General features: G+C 48.8%; 1 protein-coding gene across 1 annotated transcript; it reads left to right on the forward strand.

The window, feature by feature from the left end:
• The first annotated feature begins 7,045 nt into the window (after window positions 1-7,045).
• HSPB8 (heat shock protein family B (small) member 8) lies at window positions 7,046-20,354 on the forward strand. Its single transcript, XM_027566739.1, has 3 exons — window positions 7,046-7,951; window positions 13,814-13,877; window positions 19,357-20,354. Exons 1-3 carry the CDS (start codon window positions 7,585-7,587, stop codon window positions 19,514-19,516), a joined length of 591 nt encoding a protein of 196 aa, XP_027422540.1. The 5' UTR covers window positions 7,046-7,584; the 3' UTR covers window positions 19,517-20,354.
• The last annotated feature ends 3,164 nt before the right edge of the window (window positions 20,355-23,518 follow it).

Below are 23,518 nucleotides of genomic sequence, written 5' to 3' on the forward strand. Positions count from 1 at the left end.
ATGAAAAAAACTAATGTCATGGCGTCCAGTCCCATCAATTTATGGAAGATAGAAGGGGGAAAAGTGGAAGCAGGGACACATTTTTTCTTCTCCGGCTCCAAAATCACTGTGGATGGTGACAACAATTGCTTCTTGGAAGGAAAGCTATGACAAACCTAGTCAGTGTATTAAAAAGCAAAGATGTCACTTTGCCGACAAAGGTCTGTATAATAAAAGCTATGATTTTTACAGTAGTCATATGTACAGCTGTGAGAGTTGGACCATAAGGAAGGCTGAGCACTGAAGAATTGATTCTTTCGAACTATGGTGCTGGAGAAGAGTCTTGAGAGTCCCTTGGACTGAAAGGAGATCAAACAAGTCAGTCCTAAGGGAAATCAGCCCTGAATATTCACTGGGAGGACTGATGCCGAAGACGAAGCAATAGTGAGGGACAGGCAGGCCTGGTGTGCTGCACCCATGGGTTCACAAGCAGTCAGACACGACTTAGCGACTGAACAATAACCGCAATGCAGTACTAACAGAGAACCCCCGAATTTCACAGTCGTACAGAACATAACTTTATTTCTCATCCAATAGGGAGATGCCCCTCAGTATGAGTTGGTGCCCAAGTGCTAAGGAAGGAGGAATCACCTAAAGGTCCTGTCTTCATGAAGCCAGGACCTCCCTGGGGTAAATTATAGTAAATGCTTTGATGCTTTGAACTGGAATTGACAGACGTTACTTCTGCTCACAACTCATTGACCACAGCTAGTCACATGGGCAAGCACGGTGGTGTCATTGCTACCTACCAACTGCCTGGAATTTTACTGAATCCCAACAATGTGCCAAGTTCTGTTTTATATGCCAAGGACAGATCCCTAAATGACAAAAGTCCCCACACTCAGCCCTCATGAAGTTTTCGTTCTAACAGAAGAGGCAGATAAAAACAATAATAATAGAGTGGTGAGATGTCACCGCCAGTTAGTAGCCAGGGCTATGAAGAAAAAGAAACCAGCTGATGTGAGAGAACACGATAGGAGAAGGTTTGTTTGAGTGAGTGACATTTAAGTAGAGACACCAGTGAAGTGAGAAACCAGAAGTGCAGAGATCTGGGGAGAAGTGTCATAGGCGGTGGGAAGGTCCTTGGAGGGAAATACATATGACTCTTTTGTCCCAAGGGCAGAAAGAAAGCCACTGGGACTTCAGCTCAGGGGTGAATGGGAGCAGGAAATCAGATCAGAAACATATCCAACAGCCTTTACTTCCTCCGTAAAATTTTTCAGCATCTAAAATTGTTTAAATTGTTGATTTGATTGTGTGCTTGTTGATAGATGTGAGAGCAGAGACTTCTGCCTTACTCATTGCTTTCTCTACTCCCTAGGCTAGTGCTGTGTGCATAAGAACTTAATAAATACATAGTGAATGAATCAATGAGTAAATGAATGAACTGAGTCTCTTCACTCCCCTCATCTGCTCATCCTCACATGTCATTGGATGGCACCACCATCCACCCAGTTGCCCAGATCGAAAAACTGGGCAATGCAGTTGATGCAAGCCTCTCCTCCCCTCCCATCCAATCATGTGCTCAAAATGCTTCTCTTTACTATATTAAGGATTGTGTTCACCTTTGCCTCTCCTCAGCCAATAACCTAGCCCAGGCTGTTTTCTTCCCCAGATTCTGCAGCAATTTTCTTTGCTGGGCTCCCTGGAGTCTTGCCCCATACTATACTCTCTATAAGCAGCTGCTGATTTTTCTAGAACTCACATCTCATCACATCACCTTCCCTCTCCAAACAGGTCAGTGGATCTTCAAAGTACTCAGGGGACTTCCCTGGCAGTGCAGTGGTTAAGATTCAAAGCTTCCACTTCAGGGGGCACAGTTCAGTCCCTGGTTGGGAAACGAAGATCCCACGTGCCTCGAGGTGCAGCCCAAAACAAAATTTAAAAAACAAAGTGCTCAGGACAAAGTCTAACTCCTTGGTAGGGTCTACAAGGCCCTACATAATCTGGCCCATACCCACTTCCCCAACCATGTCCCCCTCATAATCTGTGCAAACAATAACCCTGTGATATAGGTAATATTATCATCCCTGTTTTACAGCTGGCAAGACAGAGGTTCAGAGAGGCTAAGACACTTGCCCAGAGCAGCACAGCTAACAGGATTCAAATCAGGGTCTAATGTATACCAAGATGGCTTATCCCAGGCAGCCTCCAGGCTCCCAAATATAAGTGTGTTCTGGTGTCATTCTACTGAGAAGGTCTGGAAGGACTGTCAGAAAGTTCTAGAGAGGAAGGTCCAGTGAGGAGAAGGTGGAGGGCGGGGTGGGCCGTGACCTGCAGGTCAGCTGTGGTCTCTCGGATCTGGCTGGGTTTGGAGAGCTGGTGCTCTGGCTGGGCACACAGTGGGTGCCAGCTGGCCTGGCTCACTGGGCAGTTGAAGGTACAGGCTTAGAAACCAGTCAGCATAGATCTGACTCTGTGCCTTAGACGTTTCAACATAAAACAGGGTTAACAATATCCTGCCTAGTAGGGTTGTTATGAGGATGAAAAGAGAGAAGATATACCAGGCATTTAGCAAAGCTTGGCACTTAACATGTCTTGAATAATGGTGGGATCATTACTGTTTTGTTATTCTGATTGTTGTTATTCACAGAATGATGAAGTGATTAGGAGCACAGGCTCTGGAGCCAACTTTCCTGGATTTTGAATATCAGCTCTGCCATGGAGTAGCTCTGTGAACCTGAAGGGTTATTTAACCTCTCTATGCCCCATCTGTAGTATCATCTGAGAATGGAGATAATGACACTGACTTTGGAGCAATTTGGCTGAGGATTAAATAAGTTGATACATAAAGCACAACTGGTACAAAATGTTACATTTTGCTATTTATACTGTTATTAGGATTATTATAATTACTTTTAGAGGTGGTTAGAAGAAGCAGTGGGAGAAGGCAATGGCACCCCACTCCAGTACTCTTGCCTGGAAAATCCCATGGATGGAGGCGCCTGGAAGGCTGCAGTCCATGGGGTCGCTAAGAGTCAGACACGACTGAGCGACTTCACTTTCACTTTTCACTTTCATGGATTGGAGAAGGAAATGGCAACCCACTCCAGTGTTCTTGCCTGGAGAATCCCAGGGATGGGGGAGCCGCTGTCCATGGGGTTGCACAGAGTCGGACACAACTGAAGTGACTTAGCAGCAGCAGCAGCAGCAGAGGAAGCAGTATGGAGAGAATTTTGGAGTCTATGGTAGGAGGAAGCTAGAGCTTAATAAAGAAGCATTACCGACATGGGAGGAGGACATGGACTGGTTTAGGGAGAGACCATGTGGATTGTTTGTTATTTTATTTATTAATCATGTGTTTGTGTGGGTAGAAGACAGAGCACTGATCTTGAAGTGCAGACACACCTGGGTTCAGAACCCAGAGGCTGGTGGCCTCGGACAAGTCACATCATGCCTTAAGCCTCAGTTTCCTCATCTGTAAAATGGGGGTGATGATAGTGCAAACCTCGGGGTGGGAGGGCTGTTGGTTCCTGGCACCTTCTAAGTACTCAGGGAATTTCAGTTAATATTCCAACACTGTCACTGTGTATAGAGTCTATCACATGTAAGCAAGGCAGTTCAGACACAATAGATGATGTTATAAGACATCATCTACTGGGCCAAGATCTCCTTTTCCCCCTAATGCACTAGGTATCCTTCTAGGCACAGGGGATGCTGCTGGGAACAAGATACCCAAGGGTCCTGCCTTAAGGAGCTGAAGATGCTGGGAATTCCATTTCTGTCATTGACAGAGGAGCTGAGAAAAGGAAGGAAAAAAGACATGATCGTACTTGCTCCCTATCTTTTTGGGAATGAGCTGGCTCTGGGGGTGTCCAAGAGAGGGAATGCAGAGCTGGGTCTTCCTGGACCTGGAGGCTGAATGAATGTAAGGGGTGCCAGAATCTCCCTCCACACCCAGAACAAGAGTCCCCTGGAGTTGTAGATGAAACTTTAGGCATAAATGACATCCAGAAAGCCATGACTCAGAGGGATTCACAGAACAACCCCCTTCAGCTCCCACAGCACCCCCTCCCCCATCGTGGCTGGACCTGAAGGCGAAGAGGCAAAGCCTGGGGAGGGAGGAACTTGGGTTTCTCACTGCGGTGGAAAGAAAAAAAGCACAGAATCAGGCAGATGACAAGCCTGGGTCTTCATCTGGCACTACCTGTGCAACTTCGGGCTGCCGTTTCTCCTCCCAGGGCCCCACTTTCCATAGTGCAGAGTGATGTCACCCTCCCCCCAGGAAGTCTGTTTGAGGCTTAATTGTGGCCCTTCCCATGTGAAAGCTCCAAGAAGATGGCAGCCAAGAGAACCCTTGTTCCAGGACTTGGGGTCTCACATCGCCCCCTCCCCAGCCCCACCAGGGTCTTGCCTTCCCCAAGAGCCAGCCTGGAGGCCCCATCCCCGCCCTAGCCTCTCCCGGAGCTGACCCCATATTTTCACCTGCCTGCTGACAGCACACGGGGCTTGCTGACTACTTTCCATGTGTGTTTGCTGACTCCTCTCCAGGGTGCCCGTCAGCAGGGCCAGCAGCTGCCTCCCTGCGCAGCTTCCCAAAGCAGAAGGCTGGCCTGAGCCACAAATACAGCAAGCCTCCAACAGGGAACGGGGCAGAAGGCATGTAGGAAGGTCACCAAGACAGGGCCTGGGCAACATTGTCCCATTCTGGTAACTACCGTAGACTCTCACGTCCCACTGGCTCAAGTTCCAATCCTCACTCAGCTGTGTGGTCCAGGACAGGTGGCTTCACCTCTCTGAACCCTGGAGATTCATTGAGGTGTTGAACAAAGTGCTGGGCACAGGGCCTAGGACATAGTGCTCAATAAATGTGAGCAGTGACCATGACTGCAAGAGGCAGTAGAGCAGAGGAGTCAGGAGCCAAACTTCTGCCACTTCACTGGATATGCAGACACGAGGAAGACACATGTCCTCACGATGTGCCCCAGTTTCCCCATCCGTTCAATGGGGTAATAAAAGTGCCTTCCCTGCGGAGTTGTAGGATTAGCCGAGCTAATATACATAAAGTGCTTAGAACAAAACCTGGCACATAGAAAAGTGTTAGTTGCTCAGACATATCTGCCTCTTTGTGACCCCACGTACTGTAGCCCACCAGGCTCCTCTGTCCTTGGAATTCTCCAGGCAAGAGTACTGGCGTGGGTTGCCATTTCCTTCTCCAGGGGATCTTCCTGACCCGGGTCTCCCGCATTGCAGGCAGATTCTTTACTATCTGAGCCACCAGTGAAGCCCCGTAGAAGTGCCAGATAAATGGTAATGATTGCCATTGCTATTTCCTAGCTGCACCTCGACCCTTCCCTCCTGCGGGCCTGGAAGCTGCAATCATCCTTGAGAAGGTAGATGAGGTCCTTGAGTGCATGTCCCCTCCTACTCCCCAGGCTTTGTGGAAGGGAAGTCTGGGAGGAAAGAGAAGCAGAGTCTTCTAGAACACACCCATCAGCAGACAGATAGACAAGAAACAGAGCCCCATCCCCACAGAAACACACACGCCTGAGCCCACCCACTCCAGCCCACACACAGAACTCACTCCCTCGGGATGCTGCCACCCCCACCCTGGCTCGGAAACCTCTCCAACCCCCACCCAAGTTGAAGACAGGGCCAGCCTTCTTCTGCGTGTCATGCAGTGATTCTCCCCATCCTGGCTCCACACCCAGCCAGCCTCGCCCCGCTGTAATTACAGAGAGAGCTGAAGCCTCTCTGCCCGGTGTGACGTCAGCCTGAAGCTTCCAGCTCGATGATCTCACCCTAGTCACTTGGGATGAGGGTGCCGCCGTCTCCTTCTCGGCCAAGGAGGAAGGCAGCGGTGTCTGGGTCGGTCAGCTCAGCACAGACTTGCAGGTTCTTACCCAGGCCCCACCCCCTGCCCCAGCAGCGTGCCCAGGCTCTGTTTCCTCTGTTCCCTCACCTGCAGAATGGGCATGGTGACAGTGCCCGTGGTGCCTTTGTGAGAGTTTAGGGCCACAATGTCTGCCACTGCGCCCCCGTGGCAGGTGCACCAGCTACAGCAAACGATGAGGATGTTGTCATCCTCCATACGAGTATTTTTAGCAAACTACCTCATGTGCGCCCTTCTTAATACCGAACTGCTTTCTCAACCAATGACTCACTGAATTCCTTAACCCCCCACCCCACCCCACGAAGAAGGCAGAACCCAGACCCCAAGCCCACAGAGGGGTCAATGGTAAGCCCCAGACTGCACACCTGCTGGGCACAGATCAAAGACAAACCCAAGCTCTAGGGGCGCTAAGGTCAAAGGATAATTTACAAATTCATTCTCTGAGCTACATGGGAGGGGCAGAAGAACCTAGCAAACAGGCCCTCTCTGGGCTTGGAAAATCAGACCAGAAACCCTGCCTGAATACAGCACCTTTGATAACTGTCATGCTTAACTGTCCTCACCATAAGAGAAGCTGCCATTGGGTACCACTCCCATGGCAGCTTCCTCATCTGTAAAATGGAGATCAGCGTGGTACCCTCACCTCAAGGGATTGATGATGAAGATAAAGCCGGTTAATGTGTGTAAAGCATTTAGAACAGAGCCTGGCACCTAGCAAGCATTATGTAATTGAGAGTCAACATTGAAAATATACAAGTGATGGTTTGCTAAATGTTTTAAGGAGGATGACACATCCGTCAGGAGGCTACTATTACATCCACTTTCCAGGTGGGAAAGCAGATAGTTCAGAGCCACCTGCGGAAGAATGTTATTCCCCTCAGAAGGCAAGCACTGAGAACCTGAGGATGCTAAAGGCTTGAAAGAGGGGATGGCAACCCAGGGCCATCTGCCTTCAAATCCACTGGGCTCCGGAGTCTCTCTCCTCCCCTTCCGCGGGTCCCCAGGGAGGAGGACGGACGCAGCAGGCTCTGAGGAAGGTATTTCCAGAGGGTGACCTGAGCCCTCACCCAGGCAGGGTTATTAATAGCCGGGCCATAGTGCCCCGCTAGGGGCGGGCGGGCTCCGGGGGAGAGAGCGGCAGAGAGGGCGGGGCTGAGCCGAGCTGGGGGAGGAGAGTCCGGAGAAGCGGAGAAGGCCCCTCCCAGCCCCCTGGGAGCCCAGCTGTCCCCCTCAGCAGATTCTCTGGGGCTGGTTCATCACCTCCGAATACTCCTGTGACAGGAGGCGTTTACAAAACCCGCCTCCAGCCCCAAGAAGCAATAAATAGAAGGCGCCCAGCCCACGAGAAGCAAGGAGAAGTTTCTAGGCCTGCGTCCCCGGGTTTATTAAGCTCTCGGCTTCACTCAGTGGCTCTGGCTGGGAGCCTGGACCGCTTGGGAGGACAGTGGCGGCTGGCTGATCTCCGGCGAGGCTGTGTGGAGAGGGGTCCTTGAGAATTCTGCTGGACCAACCGGAGGTCGCCTTCGTGGCTGGAGTGTCTTTGGGGGCTCGGACCCCAGCCAAGTGTGTGCCTCTGTCCCTGGCAGTGGATGGTTCTGAATCTGAAGAATAAGCTTGGAAGGCCAGCGCACCCACCTCACCTTGCTGTGTGACCTTGGGCAGGTGGCTCCCTCTCTCTGAGCCTCTGTTTCCCCTTCAGCTCAGCAGCCATCATGGCTGACGGTCAGATGCCCTTCCCCTGCCACTACACGAGCCGCCGGCGCCGGGACCCCTTCAGGGACTCGCCCCTGTCCTCCCGCCTGCTGGACGATGGCTTTGGCATGGACCCCTTCCCCGACGACTTGACTGCCTCTTGGCCTGACTGGGCCCTGCCTCGACTCTCCTCCGCCTGGCCGGGGACCCTGAGGTCGGGCATGGTGCCCCGGGGGCCCACTGCCATGACCAGATTTGGGGTGCCTGCTGAGGGCAGGAGCCCCCCACCATTCCCCGGGGAGCCCTGGAAAGTGTGTGTCAACGTGCACAGCTTTAAGCCGGAGGAGCTGATGGTAAAGACCAAGGACGGATACGTGGAGGTGTCTGGTGAGTGGGGGAGGACAAGAAGGAGAGAATGGGGGCTGGGGGTGGGGAGGGCCCAGCTGCAAAGAGCCAGGAGGACGCTCCCTTAGAGGGGACACTATGACAGCATGACACAGGTGACTTCAGGGCTCAGGAATGCAACCCGTAAAGTTATCTTTACAGAAAAGCCCCTCTCTTCCAGCTCCCAGGAGAAATTTTAACCTTTGGGTGCAGCATCAACCAGCTAACAGGCAGGGAAATGGAAACCACACTGCCTGTTTTAACAGAATTTAATGTAAAGAATAATAGATATAGGGGTAGAAAAACAAAGAAGAAGCGGGGTTCATGCACCCCAACATCAAGACACAGTCCAGAAGGGGGTGTCTGTAACTAGCTCAGATTTCAAGGGAAACACCTTCCCCTTGTCCCACATGAGGATACTGAGGCATAATCGCGGTTACAAAGCTATGACGCGGTAACGTTGATTGAGCGCTTACTGTCTACCAGGCACCATGCTCAGCGCTTTACCTGTGGCATCTCAGTGAACAGAAGCAGAAGAGTCAGGTCTTGTCTGTCTCTTCTTTTTACAGATGAGGAAACTGAAGTGCAGAGAGGTTAAGTCAGGAATTGGGAGGTCAGAAGAGAATTGATATGTTGAGCACCTACTAGGTGCCAAGGGCTACAGCTTTTCTATTGCTGCTCTCAACTAGTCCCATTGTACTGCTGAGGAAGCTGAGCCCAGGCGGGGACTTGTCCAAGGACACGCCGTGAGTCAGCAGCCGGCAGAGTCCGGGCCTGCCCACATCCCATTCTGGAAGAGGGAATGTTTGGGGGAAGAGGAAAGAGATGGACGCTTAGTCCCTGTGAAGCAGAGCAGCGGGGAAAAGCTTTCTGTCTCTTCCCTCCCAATTAACATTCTATTAAAAAGCAGGTTCCTGGCAAGCTCCACCAGCCAGAAAATCAATAAAAGCCATTGCAAACAGGCTGGGTAGAGACAAGCCCCAGCAGAGCAGCCTTCGGGGGCGGGGTGGGGCGGGGGTGGGGGGAGGGGGAGTTTCAAAGGCTCGGGAGGGTGTGGTGGGTTAGGAGGCACACTGGAGCCTTATGCTGGTGGATGAGGGCAGTCAAGGCTTCCTGAGTTGGCTGAGGAGCCAGACATCTGAAACCACTTCTCTGTGCTTTGTTTCCTTATCTGGAAATTGGGGTTCAAATGGCTGTACCGCCTGAGGACTGTTGTCTTAAAAGAGACAACACAGGTCAAGTGCGTGCAAAAAACGACGTGTATAAAGTGCGTACACAATGCCTAAAACACAAGGGATCGGTACTGTTGCTGTTGTTGATGTTATTAAAATGCTGGGCACAAAGTAAGGCCCCAATTCATATACACATACATAATGAATGCTTGCTAGATGCTCCCTGAGACCTGGGCTCAAATCCCGCCACCACTGTTTATACTTTCTGGGTGGATGTGCACAAGAAAGTCTTTACACTGGTCTGAGCCTCAGTTTACCCATCTAAAGAATGGGGGTAAATAATATCCAACTAGCAAGGCTGTAGGGAAGATGAAATATGCACAGTCTATGATAATAAATGCAGAGTGTCTGTAAGACGGAGCTGAAAATGTCTGCCTGATACTCTGCAAACAAGGTGATTATTATCACTGCTCCTCCTGTCTTTGTTTTAATTAGGGTTTCAGAGGCTTCCTGGGTGGAGGGTCTCCCATACCCTGTGGCCCCTCCAGGAGACCTTTGTCCAACCTGGAGGACTTTTTCTCTCATTTTCCTTTCTAGATAGGGTCTGGGAGTTCCAGGCTGCAATCCCAGCTGAGTACCTTACTAATCCAAGAGGCTCCGAGTAGTCACAGAGCCTCAGCTTCCACATCTGTAAAATGGGGTCATTGGGGGCTTAAATAAGGCAAAAACAAGACAATGCCTTTTTAGGTTGAAAATGCTTCACAGCTGTGCACTTAGCAACTTTGACTTGACAGAATGCCAATGGCCTGAGAGTACATACAGAGATTCTTATAATAGGGATTTTAAAAATCAAATTGACATCCTGGGCTCCATTTAAAAAGCAGTTTTCAAGGGATGTGGGGAGTCAGACCAGTCTCCCCTCCTACCTCACTTAATGACACACCCATTCCTCCTGAAACTCTTCATGCAGGGCACTGTGCTAAAGGCTGACATGTTTTGGCTCACTGATTCCTCACATGGACTTCTGAGAAAATACGCATAGATTTGATACACCCACTTTACAGTTGGGGAAACTGAGGCCCAGACACAGTCACCTGAGATCATCTGCTTCTCCATAACAAGGTCGGAAATTCAAAGTCAAGCCTGCTTAGACAGTTCAGAATCAGGATGACAGGATCTGCTTCTAGAGTGGTCTGGGGCAAACCCTACCACTCTTGGGCCTCACATGTACCCTTGGTTTTATAAGGAGTTGGACTAGATCAGTATTTGCCAAATGGCATGTTTTAAGATATCACTAGGAATCTAATAAATTGGGGGAGGGGTTCCAGGATTTTCAAAGGTACCATATGAAGCAAAATTACAAACGGGTCTCCTTACTGCAGGACTTATCAGAGCCTTGAATTTGCTAATATAGTTTATGAATCTCTGAAAGGCGGCCCTGTCTTACCCAACCACATATGAGTGTCTAGGTCCAGGGAAGTGTTTGGAAATTGCTAGACTAAATGATTTCCATCATGCTTCACACACACCCCTCCCCCACCCCACAGTCACCAGCCAAGAAATGTTCTCTTCATGGGTCACTGGGCCAGGCTCTGATGGAGGAAGGAACTGGAAAGCCCCTAGGCCTTATTCCATCCCTTTTCCTTAATCCCAGGGCCTCTGCCTTCCCTGGAAACAGCACCTCCTTTCTTCAGCTGGGCCAGTGGCTTTCCCTGAAGTGCTGATGCCGCCCCTTGGCACCTACATCTCTCAGTGGCTGTGAGGGGCCTCTGGCTTCCCTGGCCTCTAGATGAGTTCTTTTTTATTTTTTAAAGACTCATAATAATTGCTTTTTTTTTTTTTTCTATTTACAAAAAAATGTTCTATGGTAGAAAATGTAGATAGGAAAGCAAAATTAAAAAGTTAAAAATCAGTCATAGTACTTAAGCTGCCCCAATAAATAGATATTCAAATAACATGCAACTTGAGCTTCAACTGGAGCCTCTTAGCAGCACTCTCTTTCTACAGGTTAACTCCCTCCTCCAGCCCCCCTTTATGCAGCTGCCTTTGCTCAAAGATCCTCTCCCCAACCCCAGTACTCTATTTTCAGAGCATAGACAGAGACATTTTGTTTCTGAGGACCAGTTCTTTCCTCAAATATCAAAATAAGCCAGAAGCATCCCCCTTTTACAACTTTTGAAGCAATTCTGTGACTCACTCTCACTGGCTCCTCACAGTAGCCAATAATTAGAAAGTTGTCACCACCACTGGAGAAAAGAAGAAACTGAGGTTCAGAGAAGAGGAGCAAAGTACTAGGAGAGGTCAGAGCAGACTCAAACCCTAACCTACACCCCTGCCTTGGAGTCTTTGCTCCAGCACTTCCAAGCTGTGTGACCTTGGGCACATCACTTAACCTCTCTGAACTTCCCTTTCCCCATCCACAAAATGGTAATGCTTTCTAAGGTTTTTGTGAAAGATTAAGAGTTGATATCAGTAAGGTGCTTAGAACAGTGGTAGACACCAAGAAAGTGCGATATAAAGAGTTTGCTATTATTATTTTTACCATCGTCATCATTGTCGTTTATTACTGCCAGGATATTAAGTATGCAAAAGGGCTGAGTCAGAGGCACTGGCCTGTCCCCAGGGAAAGCAGGTCTCTGGAGGCCCAGGCTTTGGGGAGTGGACCAGGGGATAGACAGTGTTCCTTTGGCCACAGGCCTGTATCAGAACTGGGCAGCTGGTGGTCACGGACTTGGCAGGTCAGAATAAACTCTCCAAGCTCCAAGCAGCAGCACATTCGCAGAAGAGTATGTTCTAGTTAGGCAGACGCTCATGTTTAAAAATGAATTCCTATAAATGTTCCCCTTTCTGCCCAGCTAGTGGGAGACTACATTGATGTAGTCTTTCCTGAGGGAAATTTAGCGACATACAGAGCAAGCCTTCAAAATTCTAGAACATGAAATTTATCCTAGGAAGTCATCAGGCTGGGTGTGACAATCTAGCTATAGGTATGTTCAGCACAGTGAGGTTCTTTCCAACGTCAAAAACCCTCTCAGTACCCCAAAGCCAAGGATTGGCTGAATGAATTTATATTTCCCTGCAGCCATTAAAAGTCATGTTGTTGGCAAATATATATCTATTGCTGATTCATCTTGATGTTTGGCAGAAACCAACACAATTCTGTAAAGCATTTATCCTTCAATTAAAAAATAAGTTAATTTTTTAAAAAGTCATGTTGTTGACAAATAGTTGCTGTAATATGGAAAAATGATTATAATGGGTCAACAAGAGAGAAAAACAAGTTCCGGACATAACATACAATATGATTTTTGATAAAATAGATGATATACATCTGTATTATATAACATGTATGCATTTCTCAGTAACAGGGAAATCTGGAACATATACAAAAATGTAGTTTTCTTGGGGTGATGCAGTTATGGAGGGTTTTGATTGTCTTTTCTTTCTACATTTTCAAACATACACATGCATTATCTTATAATCAGAAAAAGTTATTAATAAAGGAATAATGAATAATAAAAAGGTAATGAATAATGTAATTACCTATAAATTATCAGCTTAAAATCTTGACTGCAGTAAGACATTGTATTACACAAGGTTATTTACAGTCTAGATTCCAAAGCCCCTCAGAAGGGTGTCCCTGGGTAAATGAGCATTCTCGGCCCTGCAGTGTGGCCCCACAAATGAGGAGTTAATAATAATAGGAGCCTAATGACTCTGCTGGGCTCTAGTCCGCATTGTTTAGAAATTAGAGACACTGTCTCCAAAGACTCAAGAGTGGGGAGGGGCCAAAGGGTTCAGAATTTGTTACATAAATTGCAACATGACAGCCAGTCTGCGCCTAAGCCCTCTTGTAATTTCATATTTTACTTCCTAAGGGAAGTAAAGACTTCCTTGTCTTCCAGGAGGAGGAGGGGGCTGGTGGAATTTCATATCCATGTTGCTTCATGTGTCATTTCTCAGGGAAGCACCCTTTGCGTGTTTTCTACTTTGTTTTTGGAGATGGATGCCTTATTATTTCCAGGCAATTCTTTCAGGACTAGGTACAGATAATGGGGCTCAAAGAACTAACTGGAAGCTGGAACAGGCACAGGGGCAGCGGACCTCAGTCCTTGGCTTGGTTTCCAAGATTTGGTTCTGAGGCCTGGGCTGCCACACAATTGCTGGGTGAGCTTGGACCCAGCCCCAGGCCTGAGTTTTCACATCAGTAACTGAGGGAGAAAAAAAGCCCATTCTCAGAGCTGGGAAAGGGCTCTGTGCGTTATAAAGCCCGGGGGGCTAGCAAACTAGCCTGACTTGTATCCTCTCGCTCATTTTGGGATGTTGGCCTCAAGGATCTCCTGGCTGGTTAGGAGCAAAGGGTGAGATGTGAGACTTAGAAGGTGCAGTGCAGGGTCTTAGAAGACAGGACGCCATCCCTGTGATTTCCTGGGTCTTAACTCCTAATCATCTACAAGTCACGGTCAAGGCCTCCTGACCTACCCGTTGTCATACTGCATCTTCACAGCAGCATGGGAGGTGGTTTCAAGAGGGTCCACTTAGCAGACGAGGGACCACAGGCTCAGACAACTGGAGCCTCTAGACTGAGCCCCAGGCCACACAGGAGGCCAGGGCAGCATTCCCATCTGAGCCGAATCCTGAATGATGCCCATGGGACGCAGATGCTGACTTGTGACTTTCCTCTCCCTTCCAGGTAAACACGAAGAAAAGCAGCAAGAGGGGGGCATCGTCTCCAAGAACTTCACAAAGAAAATCCAGTAAGTAACCTGGAAGTTGGATTTCAGGGGAGGATTGGAGTGGGGGCGGCATGCCTGGGACCCGTCTTGGGCATCTCTCCTTCAAGAGACCCGCCCCAGGGCAGGGGATTGAACCCCGTGAGAAGTTAAACAAACCTACAGTGGGTTCCCAGAAAGAGGGATGCCAGTTCATCTTCTCAGTGCCCTGTGAGGTGGGATCAACAATCTCGTTTTGTAGATGAAGAATTCAAGAATAGGAGAGGCAAGATGACTCGTCCACAATTCCATGAAAATCGGGGTACTCACCCACCCACGTGATATCATGCCTCCAGATTCCTAACAGAACCTTTCAAGGGTTGCTTGTTCCAGGTCTCCCATGGCCTTCCCTAGGGCACCCGTAAGAATTAGGCTGGAAAGTGTCCTGCTGTCTTCGACCTAGAAGGGCTCTGAGGCTGAGAGATTGGGAGAAAAGAAGGGCCAGTTTTGCCAAGGGGAGTGAGAAGGGCTGAGACTGGGGGATTATGCGAGTAGCAGGAAGGCCACCACCAGGCTGAGCCAAAGAATCAAAGACAGACGGAGGCCCTGATGGCAATACCTGTAGGGAGAAAAGTCTCACAGCGATGTGCCAGTGGCCGGCTGCTTCACAGACACCTCGTCCCCCTAAATGGCACCCCACCCCTCTGTGCACTTCTGGCTCTAAAGTCTCTTCTAGTCCTGTTTCACCTTTGAAGCAAAGGTATGCAGTGGGGGAAAGAGACAATACCCTCCTTGTATTATGGGGAAACTAAATCCCCCAGAGGTGAAACGATACACCCAGGGTCCTGAAAATGAGCATTCATAACAGCCCCAAACAGACCCTTGAACTCTTGAGTTCACCATGTTCAGTTCTTGAGCAAGGAATGCCCTTTCCTCATTCATAAAAGGAAGGGATGCTGAGCCTTGTGGAGATACCCACAAAGGAAATGAGATCACAGCTCGCGGTGGGCACACAGCAGGTCCCCATAAGTGTCGGTTTGTTTTTACTACTGTTGTTATTGAATCTTAACCCTTCCCCTCACCCCAGCAAAGCTGTCCTGTGTCTGGACAGATGGCACAGGCTAAATTCTGAGGCTGCTTTTAGCTTTAAGCTTCCGCAATCCTGTCTCTCCCACCATGTGCCCATTCCTAACCCACCAGGCGCCTCTGGAGTACTCAAAAGCCTGTAGACACTTCCTGATAAGGCAAACACCAAACTTTTTCTCCCTGGCTGGCCTGCCATCACCAAGACCCACACCTTCCCCTCGTACCACAGCCAGATCAGACGTTGCTGAGAGGGGAGAGATGGGGAGAGAGGAGAGAGATGGGAGGGGAGCGAGAGGGCTGATGTTTCTTTTAAGAGACTGAAATAAGGTCTCAGGATGGAGTCACAGGCAGGTCACAGCTGTGAAAGGGACTGAGCCAGAAAGAAGTCAGCAAATTCATCATCTCTAAAGACAGCCGTTTTCATGGATCTCACCATCTCTGAGGCCTCTGGGAAAAAACAGCTTGCTGCGAGTTACTTGACCAGATAGAAACGCCTAAAGCTGCCGGAAGCAGAGCCACTACTCAAATGGGGCTCCGCAGCTGAGCTAGGCTATTTCTACAGTATTGAACTAATCATGGCCGGGACCACCCTCCCCCAAGAGGCTCTCCTCGGTCACTTGACCATCCTGATGCAGTTCGCAAACCCTCCAAACCTCCCCACGTTCCAACAACCAAAGAGCCCCGGGACCCTCCTCCATCACCATGGCATGGATCCATCTATTCCAGTTGGTCAATGTCCAGCTGTGCCAGTCATTAAATATTTTGAATCTTGCTTCTGGGTGTAGGGAGTCCTGGCGCCACGACTGAGTGGGTAACTTGGAGCGACGTGCTAAACTGTTCTGGGCTTCTGTCCCAACTTCCCTTAGGATGCGGAGTGAGAGAATGTGCCCAGCCCATGGGGACTAATCTACTAGAGACTCAGCAAGACTGGAATCACACAAGAGCAGCTGGGAGTCCTGAGACCTCCCGGCCCTGCCCTGACTCCATCACCAAGCAGCAGGACTGGGGTCTGGGACAGCCCCAGCCCCCTCTCAGAGGTCTCATTGCCTCTCCCAGGAAATACTCCAGTCATTAGAGTTTAGGGAAGCTCCTTAAACCCAGCTGAGGCCTTTGGAGATTTCATCCCAGACACGATGCTCCAGCCGTCTGCCTTGCCCACAGCTAGGGATTCTTCCCAACACACACATCCCTTTGGGAAAGACCCCGTTTTGACGATGAGGGAGAGACTGGAATTTGCAAGTCTGGCCCAGTGCAGGGCAAAGACTGGAGACAGGGGCTGTTCCACACCTCCCTGGAGTGAAAGACCAGGGAATGCAAGAAGTCATCAACAGAGGATGCCCAGAACCAAAGCAGACTGTAGTGTCTTTGCTCCACAGCTTCCCTGGAATCTGATCTGCCATTTGCAGCCCCCTGTGGTGTGTCAGGAGAAGGCAGTGGCACCCCACTCCAGTACTCTTGCCTGGAAAATCCCATGGGTGGAGGAGCCTGGTAGGCTGCAGTCCATGGGGTCGTTAAGAGTCGGACAGGACTGAGCGACTTCACTTTCACTTTCCACTTTCATGCATTGGAGAAGGAAATGGCAACCCACTCCAGTGTTCTTGCCTGGAGAATCCCAGGGACGGGGGAGCCTGGTGGGCTGCCATCTATGGGGTCGCACAGAGTCGGACACGACTGAAGCAACTTAGCAGCAGCAGCAGTGGTGTGTCTAGAGCCAGGTTAAGAGATGTAGAGGCTTGGGAGTTCCCTGGTGGTGCAGTGGTTAAGATTCTGTGCTTCCAATGCAAGGGGTGTGGGTTCAATCCCTGATTGGGAAACTAAGATCCCACATGCTACAGCTAGTAAATAAATAAATAAGCATCTGATGCAAGCTCTGAGGATCATAAAAAAAAAAAGTTTCTTCATTGAAAACTCATTCCATAGACAGGACACAAGACAATGGTGCCCCCCCCCCTTTTTTTTTAAGATGCAGAGGTTTAATTTTATGCTGTCTTTAAAAGAATCCTGCAGAGTCGCTATTGGGCTTCCCAGGTAGTGCCTAGTGCCAAAGAACCCCCCTGCCAATTCAGAAGATGTAAGAGACACAAGTTCTATCTCTGGGTTGGGAAGATTCCCCTGGAGGAGGGAATGGCAAACCACTCCAGTATTCTTGCCTAGAGAATCCCATGGACAGAGGAGCCTGGCGAGCTATAGTCCATAGGATCACAAAGAGTCGGACAGAACTGAAGCCACTTAGCACAGCACGCAGAGAGCTGGTATTTTAAAGCTCATCTCGTGGATTAGAAAACTGAGGCTCAAAGGTTGACAGGACTCAGGTAAGGTCACACGGCCGTAACAAGCAGGTCTGGGATTGCACACGGGTCTCCCCATCTTCAAAGCCCACGGACTTCCTACTTGGTTGTGCCGTCTCTTCGGTCGTGTCCGACTCTTTGCAACCCTGTGGACTGTAGCCCACCAGGCTCCTCTGTCCATGGGATGCTTCAGGCAGGAATCCTGGAGTGAGTTGCCATGCCCTCCTCCAGGGGATCTTCCTGACCCAGGGATCTATTCCCTGCATCTCTTATGTCTCCTGCATTGGCAGGCAGGTTCTTTACCACTAGCGCCACCTGGGAAGCCCTCCTACTTGGCTGGATAGGAGAGACCAAATGAGTCATTCACAAACCATCTTCAATTATTTTTTTGCCTTCTGTGCTTATGTCCCTATACTATTATTTGCTTGTGATTTTTTTTTCTTTTCAATCAACCCACTTTTGATAAAGTTCAGTTCTCATTAGTCAAACATTCACTCACTCAAGAAGGCAATTGTGAAATAAACCCAAAGCAAAATGTGGTTAAATTCTGACTGGACAGTGTTGCCTGCCTGAGGGCCTAAGTCATAGATCCGCTCTTTCTTTGTTGAAAGAGAGAAAATATCAAGAGATAGTAGAAGCTGAGGTGTTACAGCCATGTTAAAGCTCTGTGTTAACAGAGCTGAGACTTTCCCTTAGTTGTAAATGAAAGGATTTAGTTTCTTTAGGTTCAATCACCATAGATCTTCCCACCGGTTTCATTGAACCTCAGTCCCTTTTGCAAGAGGACCCAGGAGGGATAGCTCTCCCACCAAGTGGGTTCAACATAGAGGCCACCTGGTAAGAGCCCTTGAATGAGTCTGTTCCCATACTGGGGCCTAAGTTTCCCCATGCGTAATATGGGAACATTGTCCTGGATAGCTGACATCCTTTTGGCTGCTGACATTTCACGGGTCAGTGATGATGCTAAAATAGTCACAGCTATCAAGGTGCCCACTTGTACATCTGATGCCTACGATGACAGTGTGGTAGCTGATGCCTATTGAGCACTTCCTATATGCCAGGCACTGTGCTAAGCCGTTTGCTTTCATCATCCTACATAATTCTCACACCACCCTAAAAGATAGGTGCTGTTTTAAACCACCTGTGGTCAGAGAGGTGAGGTCACTAACCCAAGATCACACAGTCAGGAAGAGGTGTGATTTGAGCTCCAGTCTGCCTGCCTGTGGAGTCCTTCTTATGGACCATGGCTGCCCTGTCATATGTCCCAGATGCCCTAGGGGTCGGCGTGCAAAGGGTTAAACAGAGTCAGCCCATCCCCCAGCCGAGAGTGGTGGTGATCTGGTTGCTAAGTCATGTCTGACTCTTGTGACCCCATGGACTGTAGCCTGCCAGGCTCCTCTGTCCATGGGATTCTCCAGGCAAGACTATTGGAGTGGGTTGCCATTAGGGAGGTCCAAACTTTTGGCCTTGTCTCTACTTCAGAAGTTTGGCTTGGCAGTTGCCCAGGTTCCCCTTCTCTCCCACCCTTCCCTGCAGGCTCCTTGTTAATCAGGAATCTCCTTGGTAGATGCAGTTCATGTGGCTACCAGTGGCTGTTCACAGCATAAAACCTCCCCAGCCCCTCCAGGAAGGGTCCTGCCCATGACCGGCATGGGCTCACTTTACTGCCTGGTTCTTTCATCAAGACCCCTGTGTTTACAACAGGTGGAATCAGCCTAGACCGGTGGGAAGATCTGGGTGATTGAACCTCCTGGCTTTCCCTACCATGGACTTTTTTCAAAAGTCTGGTGCCTGGGAGAGGAGGCAGAGTGTCATGATCAGCTGCCTGATCTCTTGAGTTTGGAGACCAGGATTCCAATTCTCTTCCCATGTGCTACTTGCCAGCTGTGTTACCTTGGGCAAATCAGTTCACCTCTCTGATCTCAATCACCTCATCTATGTATTAGGGATAGTAATGGAATTGCCTGGTGGGATTATTATTTTTATAACAATAATGATTATGATTATTAAATTTATTATTTTGATAATAATAAAAATAATTATGTTTAATAATAATCCCACCAGGCAATATCAAAAATATTTTCTTTCAAATGAATAAAAGAGTGTTTGGCTGTATTAAAAATAATAAATGAATCTTCTACTTTCCCTAGGCTTCCTGCAGAGGTGGATCCTGTGACAGTGTTTGCCTCCCTTTCCCCAGAAGGCCTGCTGATCATCGAAGCTCCCCAGGTTCCCCCTTACTCACCGTTTGGAGAGAGCAGTTTCAACAATGAGCTTCCTCAGGACGGCCAGGAAGTCACTTGTACCTGAGACCCCAGTCTTGGCCCTTCCTTGTTCCCGCCCCAACCCCTGGGCTTCTCTGATTCCAGGATACATTACTATAGCTGAACTCATAGATTTAGTGTGGCTAAAATGTTGGGGGTCGGGGTGGATTGACCAGATTCCCTGGATAGTGTTAGTAGTAGGTTTTTCTGCAAGATGGCGCAATTGACAGGTCATGCTCCATTGCATTAGGCCAAAATGCTGGGAGTTTTCCCTTCTTTACCTTTTCTATCATGATGAAAATGTTGCACATTTTACAGTTGCAAAACAAATAAAAGGGGACATAACATTTCACTTTGTATCTTATCTTGCAGCTAATGCAAGAGTTGCTTTTCTCTGGGGACCGGGATTCCCATTCTGGGCTCCCAATGTCCAGCCTGCCCCTTGGTTTGGTTGATGGAGCCCTCGTAGCTCACCCCACAGTGTTTCTGCAGCCCTGGTTTACAGAGGGTTATAGACAGGTCTTATATCCCCATATGGGATTTATCCTGCAACCACATGAAAACAGACAGTGCCGTGTGCCCTCCACCCAGGCATTTATAGCATGTTCCCAAGCTGGCACTCCCCAAGGACTTTAGAAGTCCTTTAGTTTATTCTCTGGTTAAAGTCCCCCCTTTCTTGTGTCTCCTATGTCCAAGTCGGGATTTTTACAGAGGGGGCTGTCTCCAGACAGCTCCACCAGGAACCAAGCAAAGGCCAAATAGTCTGGCAGGCAGGCTAGTGGTGTTGTGTATATGGGTGGGACGTGCGTGTCATTGTTATTTGAATTGTGCTGTTGTTTAGGGAAAATAACAGTAAACAATAATAAAAGGAACTGATGTTATTAGCCTTGTGTGTTGTTTTGATGGGAACTAAATGCTGTACCACTTAGATATGCAACATCAGTTAGGGGTACTTGTGGTTGCAAATAATAATGCTCAATGCACTGTGGCTTAAATGATATAAATAACTTTACAGGAAGTTTAGATATGAGTGATTTCAGAATTACTTTTTCAGCTGTTATGCCACCAAGAACCCAGAGTCTTTCTATCATTTTTCTCTACCATTTCTGATGAGTCTACAAGTTCTATCCTCATGTTTGCAAAAAAGGCTGCAGCAGCTCCAAGCATCTCAACCTCATATGGCCATGTACAGGAAGAGAAGGCAAGGGTAAAAAAGTCTTTTTGTCTGACTTTCTCTTTCATCAGTAAGCTCTTTTCCAGAAGCTCTCTCTCAACAGTCTTCTTTCTTTTTTTTTTCATTGACCCAAAATGGGTCACATGAGTTTGTTGAAGCCAGTCCCTGGCAAAGGGAAAGGAATGGCCATGATAGGCTTAGATCAATATTGATTTGTCCTTCGAGGCCTGGAACATTGCTGCTTGAAAAAGCAAGGTTCTGTTAGGAAGGAGGAAAGGGTCAGTCAACACTCCACACACTGATGCTGCCAGGAGCCCAGAACCCTGAAAGTCTGGTGGTAGGGAGCATGCTACCACAGCGCATCAGTTAGAACTGTTTCTATGCTAAATGCTAGGAAGCCCTACTCCAACTGATTTAAAGAAAAAGGGGTATTTATTTGGGTACAACTGAGAAGTCCAAGATAAATGCTGCTTTCAAGTTTCTAATGATCTTAAGAGAACTTAGTTTGTCTCTTGTTCCCACGGTGTTGGCTCCACGCCTAGTCTCCCTATTGCACCTCCCCCCACTCCTGCTCCTAGCTGTCATGTCCCCAGGCCCTTTCATGTGACCTCAAGACAGTTGCAATCACTACACCACCACCCCACTGCCCACATTCCAGTGCCCAGCGAGAAGAGCCAGTCTTTTCTCATCACATCTGCTGAGAGTCATTCTAGTTGGACCAGCTTGGGTCACATGACCATCCCTGAGTTAAGCACAGCCCAGAAAATCAGTACTTTGATTGGTAAGGCCTGGGTCACATGCTCCATCCCTGGAGCCCATCGCCTTTAAGCCTCCCTGACCCACAGGAAGTAGATGTTACCTTTACAATGAAGAAGTTGCCTCTAAGTGGCTTGGGTAAGTCCCATGGTGATGGTAGAACTCAGCTTTTGTTTTTGGAGGAATTAATGAGGAGCTCCTGAGCTGCCTTTTTTTTTTTTTTTTTTCCATCTAAGTGTAGTTGCTTTGGGTATCCCAGGAGGCACTGGTGGTAAAGAACCCGCCTGCTAATGCAGGTGATAATAAGAGACACAGGTTTCACCCCTGGATCAGGAAGATCCCCTGGAGGAGGGCATGGCAACACACTCCAGTATTCTTGCCTGGAGAATCCCATGGACAGAGGAGGTTGATGGGCTACTCTCCATAGGGTCGCAGAGAGTTGGACGTGACTGAAACGACTTAACACGCATGCATAGTTGATTTATGAGCTGCTTTTTAAGAGTACCTCCAAACTGCCAATGACAGCAGAATCAGTGACTCTTGCCTGAGCATCTACTTATTTTGGTCCTTTTCTGGGAGCCAAGCGTATAGCAAACAATGAGCCATGATTCCTTCCCACAAGCAGCTTGAAGAGCGGCTACACAGGTGTCAGGTAACAGAAAGCCTGCGTGCTAAGTCACTTCAGTCGTGTCCGACTCTTTGAGATCCTACGGACCGTAACCCTCCAGGCTCCTCTGTCCACGGGATTCTCCATGCAAGACTATTAGAGTGGGTTGCCATGCCCTCCTTCAGGGGATCATCCTGACTCAGGGATCAAACCCTCGTTTCTTACACCAGGTTGTGGAGGACAGTGCAGTGTTTACTGCAGGGCACCGAGCACAGAGCCCAGGCAGCTAGCATTTGAGAGGCCTGACCTCCCTGACGGCTTTCAGGGAGAGGTTTTTGAAGCCAGGGTGAGGGTAAGGGTTGTGGGATGTGTGAACGGCTGGTGGATATTCTTCTGATTGGCTGGTGGTGAATTACTTGGGAGTCGACATCATCAGCCTCCTGGCCCCCAGGTTGCCCATGGCGTCTACGTGCTTATTGTCAGCATGTAGTTAGCTTCTTCCGCCTGGTCGGGGTTTCAACCTCTGCAAAACAGCTTGAAGGATTTGTCTCAGAATATTATCTATAGCCCTTGAGAAGGAACTAAAGGTCCCGGACTTTGTTTAACAGCTAAACAATTATTTTGTCCTGCTTGACTGTTTCCCTTTGTTTCTGGCTTTTGTTTCTTCCTTGATGAAACTTATTCTTTAGAACTTGGGGAAGGCCTCGGAGGCTAAAGTTTTACTACAAACAAGAGTCAGGTGAAGAATGGAGGGGGGGATGATGAGAGAGGCCTTCTGTCCTGTGAAGGCCCCTGCTCAGTTACATGAGGTTGGTTCAACTCTTATCTCCATTTTACAGATGAGGAAACTGATGCAAGAAAGGACTAAGTGTATAGCCCCAAATCATACACCTGGTAAGCAACAGTCTGGGGTTGGGGGTGTGAGGGGGTCCTGACTGCACTAGTAACTGTAACCCTATTCTGCCTTTCTCTCAGCAAAGCAAAATCTAAGTGTGTCTTATGTGAGTCTGTAAACATTTTGGGAAGAGAAGTTATATTTCAAGCTAAGGCTTTGCCAAGGACTTGGGGTTGGGGACGATTTCTCAGGGGAGGGTTCACTCCATGGTGGTCAGAGTTGAGCAAGCAGGATTAGGGATGGGGAGGTCCTTTGCCGGCAGAAGAAAATACATGAGCCAAGGTGAAAGGTATGTCCCTTTTACAATCCTTTGATGGTTCCCCATTGTTCAAAGGATTGAGTCCAAGCTTCATTCAAGACTTGCAGAGCCTTCTGGGATCTTTCCCCAGGACCCCTCTCTCCCCCAGCTCCCCTAACTCCCTCCCCTTGCACTGTAGCCCCACCTAACCTCCCTCTGTTCCTCTAACCAGACAGGCCCTCTCTTGCTCCCAGAACTTTGAATACACTGCTCTCTCGCTCCAGTGCTTATTCCTCCAGCCCCTCCTTTGGCTAAATCTTTAAGATCTCAGCTCAGACTCCCACCAGACTGGCCAGAGGCCCTCATCATTACCCTCAT

Source organism: Bos indicus x Bos taurus, chromosome 17, assembly GCF_003369695.1.
Source record: "Bos indicus x Bos taurus breed Angus x Brahman F1 hybrid chromosome 17, Bos_hybrid_MaternalHap_v2.0, whole genome shotgun sequence".
Lineage (NCBI taxonomy): Eukaryota > Metazoa > Chordata > Mammalia > Artiodactyla > Bovidae > Bos > Bos indicus x Bos taurus.